This window comes from Vulpes lagopus, chromosome 14 (genome assembly GCF_018345385.1).
Source record: "Vulpes lagopus strain Blue_001 chromosome 14, ASM1834538v1, whole genome shotgun sequence".
In the NCBI taxonomy this organism is placed as follows: Eukaryota; Metazoa; Chordata; class Mammalia; order Carnivora; family Canidae; genus Vulpes; species Vulpes lagopus.
In genome coordinates, this window is record NC_054837.1 from 10,496,378 (window position 1) to 10,511,235 (window position 14,858).

General features: G+C 52.1%; 1 protein-coding gene across 5 annotated transcripts in view; it reads left to right on the forward strand.

Moving 5' to 3' along the window:
- The window catches only part of CABIN1 (calcineurin binding protein 1), a 153,441-nt gene that overhangs the window by 93,691 nt on the left and 44,892 nt on the right, over positions 1-14,858 (forward strand). For all 5 annotated transcript variants that reach the window (XM_041728556.1, XM_041728554.1, XM_041728558.1 and 2 more), the window contains exon 29: positions 13,042-13,155. In XM_041728556.1, the coding sequence (XP_041584490.1) occupies positions 13,042-13,155 (114 nt within the window). The remainder of the gene's footprint in view (positions 1-13,041; positions 13,156-14,858) is intronic.

Sequence of the window (14,858 nt, forward strand, 5' to 3'; positions counted from 1 at the left end):
TGTTCTCTCTCTATTGCACATCTGATATCTGGCTCAGGGCCACACACTGGGGGGTGACAGCCTGGCATCAGCTCAGGTAGCTAACATCACCCTGGCCCAGTTGCTCCACTGCTCCCCCCCCCCCCATTAGGTCATCCATGCTCAGTTTGCTGTTTTGGTATTTCTGTGACTGTCCCCAGGTCTTATTGTTCACCCTCTAATAGTCTGAGGGATGGGTGCCCCCCAGCTGATCCAGCCTTCCCTGGTCATGGGGACAGAGGCTGCCTTGGCTTCCTTCCTGGAAAACCTTCCCACAGCCATCACACTGTTTCTGCTGGCTTTTCTGTTAGCTGCATTCCCAGGTTGGGTTCCTTGGCTTTCTGAAATGGAATGCTGGTCTTGATTGTGAGAGAGACCCCTCCTCTCTTACGTGACAGTTGTGTGTAGATGCCAGATATGTCTCAGGAGTTCTCCAGGCTGCCACACCCTAAGCCTTGATGCACCCCGGGTGGCTCCACTGGCTCTTTTGCTTACTTGACTTAGAGACCTTTGCTGAGCAGCAGGTGTCACCCCAGCTTGAATGGCATGTTGTTGGCACCTCACTGCACTGAGAGCTTGAATCAAGGCCATCCCTGTCTGGGGCATGCTGTTGTTTTGGGGGCTGGGTGTGGTTCTACCCAGGCCCTGGGTTTCAGGGGGATCAGGGTATAGATCTACGGGACATGACCGGTGCTTTCAGTGACTAATGTAGAACCATTAGCTGATAAGCAGCGACTGCTTTCCAAACACAGCTGTTTGGTAACAGATACTTCCCACTGTGTATATTTAACAGCAGCACATTTCTTCATGAAATCCGCCTGTGGGCTTGGCAGTGGCATTTTCCTGTTGCCATCTCATGGCTCAGTGGCCAACTGGTTGAAACATCCATCATCCCTGCCTTCAGAGAGGCCCCAGGGGCTCTGCAGGTTGACTCCAGATCCTTTGGGTCTTTTAAGCAGCCTCCAGCTGAAGCTCTGTTCTGTTCAGAGGCCTCTCCACCCCAGGCCTCTACAGAGAAACTATCCTCAGGACACAGGGAATCACTTGCTTTAGCTGTTGGCAGCAGGATTTCTGGAGGAGGGAGAGGAAATGTGGGCTCTGAATGTGGGTTCATCTAGGTTCACATACCAGCTCTGGAGTGGGGAGGATTCTTCCCTTGTACTCGCACAGGATTATTGTGACAATGAGCTGAGGGGTTGGGGCCCTTCCCATTGGGCCTCTCATCAGGACCCCAGAGCCCATTTCCTCAGCATCTTCCATGGCTCCTAGCCCCCTCTATTAGGCCTTCTGAGAGCTTGATCATTCCCTGAGGGACCTTTGATGCCTGCCTAAGGCCGCCCTCCTGCCCAAGCTGGCTTTGCTGTGCATAGGCTGACCCCCTGGGCCTCCCAAGGCAGGCCTCCTGCTAGCCTACACCAAGGGCCAGGGCACCTGAGGAAGCAGAGCTCCCTAATGCTCTCCGCACCTTAGGGAAGATCACACATGCTGATGGCCGTAAGGGCCCTAAGTCTAGCTATTATATCACTTACAGTCTCCAAGATTACAGTCTTCAGCAGGACTTTGAGCCCCAGACTATCAGCCCGTGCTCAGAAAAACCTGTCTCCTGGAGTCCACATGAGCACCCCAGGAGAGAGACTACATGGCATTGGGAGCTTCCATCGTGAGGCTTCTGAAATTCGCTAATGAGAGCCAGAAAGAAGGCTGAGGGATGGTCGCCCCATCCCAATTCCCCCCACCCACTCCCTGTGGCTCAGCTGGGAAACTGAGCCCCGCGCTTCAGCATCTCTTGCTTTGAGGGGTCTGGGACAGAGTGGGTTTTAAGATGGTTCCTAGAGCCAAACAGGCTTGAAAAAGAACAAACTTGGAGAACTCATACTTCCCAATTTCAAAATTTACTGCAAATATACAGTAATCAAAACTGTGGAATATTATTCAGCCTTAAAAGGAAGGAAATTCTGGCATGTTATAACGTGGATGAACCTTGAGGACACTATGCTCTCAGTGAAATAAGCCAGACACAAAAAAATCAAACACTCCATGACTCCACTTTAGATGAGGCATCTAAAGTAGTCAAAATCAGAGAGACAGAAAGTGGAATGGTGGTTGCCAGGGGCTGGGGGAAAGAATGGGGAGTTATTTAATCAGTACAGAATTTCAGTTTTTATAATAAAAAAGTTCTAGTTGTACAACCATGTGAATATACTTAACACTACTGAACTATACAATTAAAAATGGGTAAGATGGTAAATTTTATGTGTTTTGAACCACAACTGAAAATAAACAGTGTAGGGGATCCCTGGGTGGCTCAGCGGTTTCGCGCCTGCCTTTGGCCCAAGGCGCGATCCTGCAGTCCCGGGATCAAGTCCCGCATTGGGCTCCTGACGTGGAGCCTGCTTCTCCTTCCTCCTGTGTCTCTGCCTCTCTCTCTCTCTCTGTATATCATAAATAAATAAAAATAAGTTAAAAAAAAAAAAAAGAAAATAAACAGTGTAGTATTAGCCTAGGGATAGCTGTATGGATAATGGAATAGAACTGGAAGCCCAGAAACAAAGGCATACATCTATATGGTCAGCTGATTTTTTTTTTAAGATTTTATTTTTATTTATTCATGAGAGATAGAGAGAGAGAGAGAGAGAGAGGCAGAGGCCAGAGACACAGGCAGAGGGAGAAGCAGGCTCCATGCAGGGAGCCTGACATGGGACTCGATCCTGGGTCTCCAGGATCAGGTTCTGGGCTGAAGGCGGCGCTAAACCGCTGAGCCACCCAGGCTGCCCTGGTCAGCTGATTTTTGACAGGGGTGCCAAGATACTTCAGTGGAGGAAAGGACAGTCTTTTTAACAGATGGTGCTGGGATAGTACAAAAGAATGCAGTTGGACCCCTGCTTCATACCACCTACAAAAATGAACTCACAATGTCTCAAAGAGTTCAACTTCAGAGCTAAAACCTGTGAAACTCTTAGAAGAAAACAGATGTCACTCTTCATGACCTTGGACTACTAGGCAGTGGTTCCTCAGCTATGACTCCCAAAAGCACAGGTGATAAATAATAAATAAATAATAATAATAAATAGGGCACCATCAAAATTAAAAAACTCATGCTTCAGAAGACATTATTGAAATGAAAAAATGGTCCCAGAAAGGGAGAAATATTTACAATCGCAGGCAGGCACATCTCATTTTACTGCATTTCATTTGATTGTACCTTGCAGATACTGTCTTTTGTTTTATTTATTTATTTATGTTAAGATTTTATTTATTCACGAGAGACACAGAGAGAAAGGCAGAGACATAGGGAGAGGGAGAAGCAGGCTCCCTCTGGGGAGCCTGATGCGGGATTTGATCCCAGGACCCCAGGATCATGCCCTCATCCAAAGGCAGACGCTCAACCACTGAGCCACCCAGGTGCCCTGCAATAAAGTATTTTTAAATTAAAAGTATATACATTGTTTTTTAGACATGATGCTATTGCACATTTAATAGACTTAGTATAGCAAAAACATAACTTTTATATGCGCTGGGAAACCAAAAAGTTCATTTGGCTCACTTTATTTTGGTATTCACCTTATTGTGGTAGTCTTGAATGCAATCCACAGTATCTCTGAGGTATGCTTATATGTGGTAAGGGGCTTGTATTTAGAATATATTTTTTTAAAAAACCTCTTACGGGATCCTTGGGTGGCTCAGTGGTTTGGCGCCTGCCTTTGGCCCAGGGCACGATCCTGGGGTCCCGGGATCGAGTCCCGCATTGGGCTCCTGACGTGGAGCCTGCTTCTCCTTCCTCCTATGTCTCTGCCTCTCTCTCTCTCTCTCTCTCTCTCTCTCTCTCTCTATCATAAATAAGTAAATAAATAATCTTAAAAAAATAAAAAATAAAAAATAAAAAAATCTCTTACAACTCAATAATTAAAAGACAACTCAATGTAAAAGTGGGCAAAGGATCTGAATAGAAATTTTTCCAAAGAAGATATACAAAAGGTCAATAAGCACAGGAAAAGGTGCTTAACACCATTTTCCATTGGGAAAATGTGAGTTCAAATCACACTGAGATACCACTTCATACCTCCTACTATGGCTAGAATCAAAGATTTCGGCCTCTCCTCCTGGGGGTCGGGGGTGCATGAGCAGCCACTGCTTTACTGACAGTTCTGCTAGGGCAAGGGAGTTGGGCACCGGGGCTATGTGCCCCCTGCTTAGAGACCAGGGTTTGTGAACACTGGTGGTACTTTCCAGAGCTAGTTTCCTCTGGGGAGCCTCTTGTTTAGAGTACTGCCTCTCCTAAACTTACTTTGTTTTGTGCTCACTGCTGGGTCTCAACTTGGGAAATGTTCTTCGCATTCTTTGCTTCCCATTCTTGGGGTATGGTCCTCCTGGGTTACTCAGTGTCTTAAGAGAAAGGTCAAGAAACAGACTCCAGTTCTGCACTGCGACTACTTGGCCTGGGCCAGCTCCTCAGTGTTGTTTCACCCAGCATGCTGCCCAGCAGGGGGAGCAGGAAACTGAGGCTGTGAAGGGACAGCAGCTTGTCTTGAAGCCCTTGGGGAGGAGGTGGCCAGGCCTGGGCCTCCTGAGGCTCAGATGTTTCCTCTGTCTCTGCTCTCGAGGTGGGGGGGACCAAGGCCTTTGGCCCAGGCCCTTCACCTGGCCAGCTAGATGGATGCCCAGCTTCTTGATAAAGCCACACGGCTGCTGATTGGCTACATTGGACTAGAGTGAGGAAATGTTTACTGAAAGTACTTGTGTGAGAGGCTGGAGGTTTAGCAGAAGCAAGGCTGGCATACCAGCTCCTGTGGGTGCAGTGGCCACTTAGTAATTGGGCTGCTGTTGGTCAGTGTGGCAGGAGGTAGGCAGTGAGCCAGGGGTGAATGGCATCCCAAGTGAGGAAGGAGAGGAGAGGAGAAGGGCCTGTTCTTTGGGAGAGGCCACCTTCCTGGGGCTTGGAGTACGGCCAGCTTCTGGCCCATGGGCTGGGGCTCTGCTCATCTGGCTTTAGCACTGCCTACATCAAGGCTTGGCCTTTATTCAACCTACACTTCACCAAAAGGTTTTCCTCCCACCCTCCAGGGCAAGTGTGAGCCTTGCTGGCTCTGCTGTGGGATGAAGCCCACCTTTTGTTGTGTGGCTTTTCCCCGTCTGACCTGGAACAGCTCTCTGATACAGTTAGCATCCAAGTTATCACTGAGAGGTGACACTCAGGTGAGGATTGCTCCGGAGCCTATGGGGCGTGAGATGGAAAAGGGACTATCAGTCTGCTCTGATCATAGGCCTGGCCCTTCCCCAGACCCTGTGATTAGAATGTGTCCCTCTACCACCACTTGTCCTCTTTCCAGTGTGCATGCTGGAACCTGAACCACCCCTCCCAAGTGCCGGCTCCCAGCCCCTCACTCAGGCTCGGCCAGCTAGACAGCTGGCTTCGTTTCAGTCCTATGGATAGATTTCTTAAATAGTCAAGCGGGGATAATGGCACCTTCGTTGTAGGTTGTAGGTTTTACTGTGAGGAAAAGTGAGTTAATAGTGCTTTACCAGCTGGGAAACATGCATACTGATGACGAGAGCAGCCTGTCTTGCAAGCCCCACATGCATGCTGCTCTGATGGGAGCAGAGGCCACTCGCTGTGAACAGTGCTCTAGACCAGCTGCTGGCCTCTGTCCCTGTCCCAGTGTACTCCTGGAGGCAGCTGCACAGCATCATGGCCAAACCCTTTTGCAGTACATCCTCCTAATGGTAGGTGACAAGGCCCTGTCAGTGTGGCATATAGCTGGATAGTGGCCTCGCTGCTCCAGCCCAATCAGACCCACTTCTCTGACCCAGAACCTATGCGGGATGAGCCCAGGCCCCAGTGTCTGTTTAGAACTTGTTTGATACAGAGCTGCCTCTTGCCAGGTGAGTCCAGCAGGGCTGCTGCCACCTGTGATCTCCAGAGAAGCTGCTGAACTTTGACTTCAGAGTCTGCTTATGCTCTGGTGTGAGCTTGAGCAAGGGACGGGCCAGCTGGGCTGTGAGCCCCTGCCCCTTCCTTACCCATTGTGGGTGGTTCCCTACCTGCCTGTGCCATCAGCTCACATCTAGAACCTGCAGAGTCAGGTTAAACGAGAACCCATGAGGATGGGTGGGTGTGACAGAGCCACCCAAGGGTGCAGCCTGGGAGACCCTGCTGCATACACATGAGTGAGTGTCCTAGGAGCAAGTGGTAAGCTGTGCATTCCATGCCAGACGGCAGGACCAGGCATGACGAGGGCGTGCCGGCCACGCAGCAGGGCGTTCCCCCATTCCTTCAATCCCTGCTCTCTTTCTGTATACCCAAAAGGATGCTGTGCCACAGGCTCCCCACGCAGAAGCCCTGGGCTGCTGCTGATCCTCGCAAACCAGGTTATCAGGCTTTGTTTGCAAAATGAAACTCCAGATTTCTCTCAACTTCAGAATCTCAGTTATACATTTCAAAGTCTGTCTACAACATGGTTTGAAGATTTCGCTGTGCCTTTGGGGGTCAGAGGAGGGGGAACAAATGCCCCCCCCAAAGGCCCATTGCCTTCCTTGTTCTATCTTTGGGAGGAGGTGAGCTATGGATCCCAGCAGTTTGAGTGGGTTGAGTACTCTACTGGCAGCAGCCATTACAAATTGTACTGCATGTGGAAGAAACTACCACCACCTCCTCATCCCACAGACCATGGTACAGCCGAACCCCTGTGTTAGTGTCATCCTCTACTGCCCACCCTGCCCCCGCCAGCATTGTGCCTATGCATCTCTACGGGTTCATTCATTCAGCAGCTGTCACCTGCATTGATACATGCGAGGCCCTGCCTGAGAGGCTGGCATATACTGGTCTGCGTAGCAGAGCCCCCCCACCCTTGAGTGCACACAGAGGGGAGGGAGAGTAGAAGCATACCTAACGGGGGTTAGTGATGCATCCAGAAGAAAGATAAAGCTGGTAAGGGTGTGCAGTGGGGGGAGTGTGGTTCTTTAGGCAGGGAGGTCTGGGAAGGCCTCTCTTAGCAAAGACCTGAAGCAGGTGAGGGAACTAGCCAAGGTGATACCAAGAGAGGCTTCTGGGTGGACAGCATGGGTCACGTATGTGCCTTGAGATAGGAATGGGCCTGGCAGGACTAGAATCAGCCAGGAGCCTGTGTGACTGGCTGGGCAGGGAGGAGAGGGGGAAAAGATACATTCAGAGCTCCTGAGGACCTGGGGAGGCAGGGAGGAGCTGTGGCACATCATTCTAAGTGAGGTTAAAGCTACCACAAGATTGTACATGAACGCCTCGGGCTGCTCTGTGGAGAGTGAGAGGTTTGCTAGTCAGGCCTTCAATGGCTCCATCCAACCACTTATCCAAAGAGCCTTAATAAAGAGGTTTTCAGTGGCCTGGGTGGACATCTGGAACCCACAGGGTAGGTGTGGTGCAGGGTCCTTGGCCAGCCCCAGGGCACCTCTGCATCAGGCTACCTGTCAGAACTTTCGGTCCTTGGTGGCCAACCCTCGGCACCAGAGGGAACTTGGGATAAATGCTCGGTCTCATCTTTGCCCTACTCTCTGCTCTCCTGCTGATGCTTCTTGCTGGTCAAACCCACCTGGCAGTCAGGGGGTACGCCCCAGGCCTGGCTTTTCAGGCCGGTGCAGGGAGGGTAGAGGAGGAGCAGTGGCACACTCTGCCAAGTTCAGGGGCAAGGCCGGGTCCTCCAAGAAGACACGGGCTGTCTCAGCTTGGCAGGGGAGAAGGCTGCATGGGTAGGGGCATTCTCTCAGAGGTGCAGGTGAGGACTTTGGTGCATTTGTAGACAGGTGCTTTCCCATCTGCTATCTCTGGCATTCTCCAGCTGATCCTAAGAGTGGCCTGATGGTCACTACCACCTCCATCCTCCCAAGTGAGCCTCTGAGGCCCCAAGCGGTTATAGGACTCCAAGACTGCCAGCAGTCATTCATTTATTCCTTCAACAAAACTTGAGTGTGTACTGCTGCATGCCCATGTGGAGAACTGCCAGGCAAACATGGGGCTTCTGAATCACTGTTTGGAAGAAAGAATAGAGAAAGATGTCTTAAAAGATAGCCTTTGAGAGCAGCCCGGGTGGCTCAGCGGTTTAGCGCCGCCTTCAGCCCAGGGCATGATCCTGGAGACCCGGGATCGAGTCCCACATCGGGCTCCCTGCATGGAGCCTCTGCCTCTCTCTCTCTCTCTCTCTCTCTCATGAATAAATAAAATCTTAAAAAAAAAAAAAAAAAAAAAAAGATGGCCTTTGTGCTCCAGCCTGCCCACACATGAGCTCTCAAGCAATTCCTTTCCCAACAGCTTCCTTGGGTGGGGAGCCCAGGATGAGGGCTCTGCCCCAGCACTCCTGCCTCCAATCCTGGGCCCTCCATCCCCACCATGTACTGCTGCCACCTTCCTGCCTCAGCACCTCAGACTGTCCCGCAAACCCGAACACTGCCCATTCCTTTCACTCCTCCCAAATATTTGTCACAGCCCTTCCATGGACCCCATACTGGTCTAGCCCCATGTGGAGCTACCTCGTGGGTCTGACAGACAAAAGGGGGGCAGACCACAAAGCCGTCATAGTTGGCAGGGAGGCTATTAAGGTAGCCATGAAGCTGTGAGGACAGTATTGAGGGGCAGGTGGGAATGGGGTGAGATGATGCTAGGCCGAGAGACCTGCAGGGCCACGGTGGGGGCAGAGGCAGGAATGGCTGCAGGGCTGCGCATGATGGGAGAGGGGAGGGAAGGAGATGAACTTGCATGTGTGTGAGTGAACTGAGGTGTGGAGCTGGCTTTCAGTCTGAGGGAGCTGAGGCCTTCAAGCGGAGTCAGGAGGGTCCCTCTGCCTTATGCCAGGATAGGAATGTCCAGGCGAAAGGAAGTTGGTGGAGGACATCAAGGTGCTGCGTGCTTCCAGGGATTCTTCTCCCTGTCTCTCATCAGGACTCTGCCCTCCTTCTGCCCCTTGTTAGGGCATTTAGTGCATTCTGCCCTCTGTCAGAGGAGGGTTTGTGCACTAAGCTTCAGGGGCCCATGGATCCCAGGAAGGATTGGTGCTGTTAACTGGCAAGTGGCCTGGTTGTGTTTCTCCCATTCCCAGAGGTGACGGTAAGCTGAGGCTCCAGGCCGGTGGCATGGTGACAGGTTGCTCAAGACCTGAGACAGGACTGCCTGAGAGTTGCACATAGATTTGTAAAATGACTTGCCCGCCCTGGGATGGGGGTGCAGATAAGAACCCAAGCCTTGGAGTCCTTCAGGTCTGGGCAGGAATGCAAACCTGGCTTGCTGCTTCCTGGCTTGGGGGATTCAGGACCCCCCCCCCCCCCCAGCCGAGACCTCTCTGAGGCTGTTTCCTTGTTGGTAAACTGGTAACAATATAGGGTGAGGAGTGATGTGCTGTGCTTAGTGCAGGTGGTGGTGTGTGTCTCACCTCCCCATATCGTGAAGCTGCAGAGCAGACTGTGCATTACAGGTGCACCATGGTGGGTCAGCTCCCCATACCCCTCCCCTCACCAGCCTGGCACTTGTCAGTTTTCTGGGCAGGTTTCCTTGTCCCTGTCAGCTCCCATCTGGGGCCTCAGATATAAATTAGCTAAGGTCTTCCATGAGCTGTCTGGACGCTTTGTGCCATAGCCATCGATCGGATCTCTCTGGCAGGCCTGGGAGACGGCTGAGGAGCCCTGCTCTCTGCTGGTGTGCGGGGGCCAAGTCTGCAGGAGGCTAATTGACAATCCTGATCGGGTTTGGCAGGCCAGTGCTTTCTGCACTCTTCTCAAGTGGCTGGTTTTTAGGTCTCTAAGAGTGCTGGGACCTCTCCCACAGTCTCCTCCCTCTGTGGTCCTCCACCTTCTGTCTGACTGTTCTTGTGGGAAGGGCTGTCTTGGTGCAGCTGTCATGGGAGAAGCTGCAGGGTTGTGGCAGAAACCAAAGCCCTACAGGGATGTGTGTTCCTGCCCCTCAGCCTTGGGGCCTAGAATCGGACATCTGGCTCAGGAAGCAGAGTCTCCCACTCTCTCTACTCTGGCCATGACACTCTTCTCTCTCACATATCCCCAGTCACACGGAAGGCACATTTTCTTGTTCTTATGAAAGTAATGGTCAATCCTTAAAAAAAAAAAAAAAAAAAAAGAAAGTAATGGCCACCTCGGAGATGCCTCTTTGAGTCTTGTTTTCCTACCCCTCTCAAACTGCTGCTAACTGGATACTTCCCTTAAGTCCCAAAGGAGCCCCAGAGGGGGCTTTCATGCATGCTCTAGGGATACCCCAGTTCAGTGACAGCTGTGTGCCAGTCATAGCTTAGTTGTCATATCCCCTAGGAGCCTCGCTGACCTCCTTAGGCTGTACCATAGGTGGGTGCCTTATCTCCATGGTTGTGGTCAGGTGGGCTCACCTGTCATATTCAAAGTGCATATATCGGTTCTTCTGTCTTGTGTCACTTTCTGTGAAGGTCCCTCCCCTTCATGGATGATTAGACTGGCAGCCTCTCACATCTTGCTTGAGAGAGACTTTGAACCAAATGGCACTGAGACCAAAGGATCGTGGCTAAGTACTGATAGAGGTTGTGAGCATCTCTCCTGGGCTTCTTGAGTGGTTGTCCTGCTTGCTGGAGGTCTGAGACTTTAGCTTCTCTTTGGATCCTGTGTCCCGGGGCCCTGAGGAGCCCTGACCAGCTTGAACAAATCTGAGTTAGATCTCATTCCTTGTAATGAAGCACGCCTGACCCACCCTATTTCCCTGCTCTGCACTCAGTTTGTCCATGGCCGACCCTCCCTCCCCTGGTAGAAGCACTGGTCAGGCTTGTAACCAGCCTTAAGAGACTTCTAAATAGACTGGTCTGGGAGGCAGGGTCTCTGAGCCAGACTGCGGGACGCTGCTCTGGACTTCGGAGTGTGAACTGCAAGTTGATCCCTCGTTGCACTGGAGCTCAAAAGTTGAAGGCTGGGATTGAGTAGTTCGCTGTTCTTCCTGTGTATAGGGCAGAGTGGCCCCTGTGCTCCCTGGCTGAGGACCAGGGACTGTTGCTGCCTAGGTAACTCCTCTCCTCTGTTTCTGCCTCACCCATGTAGGGGCAGAGAGGAGGTGCCTTGGCCTTCAGGAAGCCTCATCATTCACCATGAATGACTATGGCATCAGTCCCTGAGGTGCTAGAAAGACTTGAGAGTCCTGGAGAAGTAATGTCTCAGGAGACTGTGGCTGTGGCTGCGCCTCCCTGACAGCCGCTGAGTCTTTGCGAGAGCAGCCCCCACACGGCCTTTGGTATGATTCCTTCTCTGTGCTCGCCTTGCTGTTTTGGTTGGAGTCTGTGAGAGAGGAAGAGTCTCAGTCTGCTTCGGATCTCAGCATGTCAGATGTGTCTGAGCAGGTGTCTGGGCTCAAGGAGGGCTCTGAGCGAAAAAGCAAGCCTCCTGAGTGCAGGTTTAGAGGGGTCAGCTGTGTAGAGGGCTGTGGACAATATGTGCTCTCTTGTCCAGCTGGGGTTTTCCCTGCTGTTGTACATGCTGGGCTGCTCATGGCCCTCCATCCCCTACCCCTACATTAAAGCTGCTTAGACCAGGCTGGGCTGCAGCCCTGCTGGGCAAGGACAGCCCTGACTTTACCGGGCCTCAGCCTTCATCCACTCTCAGAACCGTGTCCCTGTAGGAAATGGCCTTAGAGTCACTGCCAGGCTTAATCATCCAGGCTTCCCCCAGAAGATGATGTTCTCCCTTGGGCTTCCAAAGAAGAGCTAGCTTCATCTGCCATGAGTGTGTCATCCAGAAGATGCATGCCTGAAAGTTTACCTGTCTCCATCCCAGAGGGACCCTCATTTCTGTGTCCCACCCCTTATAGCTTCAGGGTCCTGCCTGGTGCTGGGTGCAGAGCAGCCCTCAGTTCCAATAGCAGCCCCTTGGGCATGTCCCTCTGTGCAGAAGCTCGGATGCAGGCCAGCAGGGGCCCCCAGCCAGCAAGCCAGGGAGCTGGGGCTTGCACTTTTGTCAGAAGTTGTGACTAGGGGGACTATTTCTTAAGTTCAGCCTGACCAGTAGTAAGTACAGTGGGAGCAGGTGAGACAGGTTTGCAGGATGAGACGTGAAAAGGCATTAAGCAATTGGGACACGAGGTGATAAAGGCCTAGCACCAAGGGTGAGAGAGACAAGGAAGGGACCTGGATGGGGGTGGAGAAGGAGTACTGATTGGCTGGGGGGCAGGATGGGGGAATGAGCGCTGTGGAAAAGAGGAGCTGATGTTGGGCAGTTCAGGTTCCAGTACTAACTCTGCCCCCTGCTGGCTTCTCCCTTCTAAGGCAGCACTGTCCCAGGTGCTGGGTGGTGAGATGGTCCTGGTGTGGGAGCCTCCCTGGGAAAGACCTGAGATGGGAAGGTGGCAGACCAGGCAGCTGGTGGGGAAGGGCTGTTCTCTGAGTCAATGAGAAGGTCCCAGAGAAGGCCAAAGGAGCCAGGCCCACACTTAGCCTCTCAGGCTGCCCCCAGGATCCACTTGGGCTAGCAGGCTTTTGTTCCCACCCTACCAGGCCCCTGGGCCTGGATTCCAAGAGGCACGGTTGCCCAGGGAGCACTGGCTTGAGCACTGTGTATAGAACCCCCCCCCTTCCCTCCCAAGCACTTAGGCCCCTGGCATCCTACAGAGACTAGCTCTTCCAAGCCTAAGGTGGCTGTCTCCCAGCTGCGATGAGTATTGCTAACATCCTGACAAGTCAGGGCTGACCCTTTGGGCCAGTGGGGGTCCTCCTGACAGAAGGCAGGGCGCTAGGTCCACATAGCAGATTTTCAAGGCCAGTCCGGGTGGGGGTCCCTATCTGTGCCCTTCTTGGGCAATCTAAGGCCACACTCTCCTAAGTCAGCCAGTGCTAGGCAGAAAATCAGTTCCGGAAATGTACCCCACAGCCAGATGATCAAAGCCCGCAGCCAGAGCTCCCTGGAGCTGCGGGATCAGTATCTGCAGGAGCCGCTGCTCATCCCCGCTCTGCCAACGCAGCCAGGAAGGAGGGGACTGCCTCCCTTCCCCGTGGGCGCCGCGAGCTGCCCACACACTCACTTCCAACCTACTTCTTGTTTCCCCAGAACCTCCAGTGGGCCCGCGACGTGTTGCTAGGCAGCGGTATCCCGTGGCAACAACTGCAGCACATGCCGGCACAGGGGCTCTTCTGCGAGAGGAACAAGACCAATTTCTTCAACGTGAGTACTTTGCCTTGTTGATTTCCGAGGCTGCTTGCTGCACTGCTTTGCGCCGGAGGCGCGTGTGAATGGCCCCCTGGGCGGGCGTTCCCAGGACCACGGCTTTGCGGCATCCTCAGAGGGCGGGCAGGGTGGCGCAGTCGAGAGTATGCCAGACTCGGGAGTGGGGCTGTGCCTGCTGAGCGACTTCTGGCAAGTCGCTGCCCCCTTCTGGCACTGGTTTGCCCCTCTGTGGGGAGAGGCATGGATGAGCTCAGTGTGTTCTCTGGAGCCCCAGATATTCTAGGGCCGCAGCAAGCAATAGTGAAGGGGCTCTAGGCCCATGGTCTGCTTCTCCTGGAGCAGCTCCAGGTGCCCCATGTGGTCTTGAGCACCTAGGAAATTCTGACCAAAGGCAGGTCTACTGCTTCAAAAACAAGTTTGGCTTGAAAGCCAGTGCGAGGCTCTCAGTACCCTTCCAGCTTTGACATTCTATGTAGGGTAGAGACCCACCCGTTGGCCAGGACATGGCCTGTTACCAAGTCTTTCTGCTTTCTATCCTGGGGCCCCCTAAAACCCACATCTACCCTTCCTGGCCACCCCACCCAGGCCCAGCCCTCCCTCATTTGCTCTGTCCTACACAGAGACAGCTGGTCCTTCGCTCTGCTCCAACAGCAAGTCCTCATCCACCCCTCCCAGCACAGCCAGCTCCCAGCTGGGTAGCTTTGGCAAGTTACCCAGACCCTCTGAGCTTTGGTTTCTTCTCTGTTCTCCCTGATTCCTGGTTACATGTAAGGAAACTGAAGGGTAGAGTGGGTCTGCACAGAAGCTGAGGAGAGCAGGTATTGGGTCTGGAGGGGTGTGTCAAAGGCTGGTTCTCAAGGCATATGGCAATGGGGGCCTCCCCACTGAGAGCCAGCTAGGCAGTGAGGTGTCTGGGTCTGTGGCTCTTCTCTTGTGCCAGGCTATATGACCTTCTAGTGGCCAGGCACGGGCCACGGAGCCTAGGAGCTCTGCATCTGCCAGCCCTCTTTCCCTGTGGATATTTTATAGACAATCAGTAGATGTAATCCGTAATCAATCTACACAGTACCGAGGGTTTGTAGAAAAAGAGAAGTTCCCTCCTATCCAGATGCCTAGGCCACAGCTACCATCCCACGGCCACCACTGTCCTCATCCTGTGTATATCCTTCCAGAAGGTGTCTGCCTATTTATAATCCAGGGCACAAAAATGTACACAAAGGACAAGTACATGTGCTTCTGACTTTTTTTTTTTACTTAAAAATATATCTTGGTATCTAGGAACTGGTTCATTGTTTTTGATAGCTATATAGTATTCCTAACATATGGATATGTCACAGTTTACCTACCCATCCCCTGCTGATGGGCATTTAGGTGGTTTCTAGTCTTGTTATTTCTGTTTCATATATATACCTTTGCTATGTGGGAACCCATTCATAGGATAAATTTCTAGAAACAATTTCCTAGTCAAAGGATTTGTGGTGCCTTTCAAGTTTTAGAGGATAGTATCCTCCAAAGATCCAGCCCACATTCCCAAACTTAGATTCATTTTTTTCAGACCTCTTCTATACTTTATATTATTTAACTGTTTCATATATGCTCTTCAGTAGGTGAGAAATGCTATAGTGTTCCATTTATTTTTAGTGGGATTGCCCATGATATGACGTTAGTAGTTTTTATTTCTTCTTCAATGTCATTTCAAC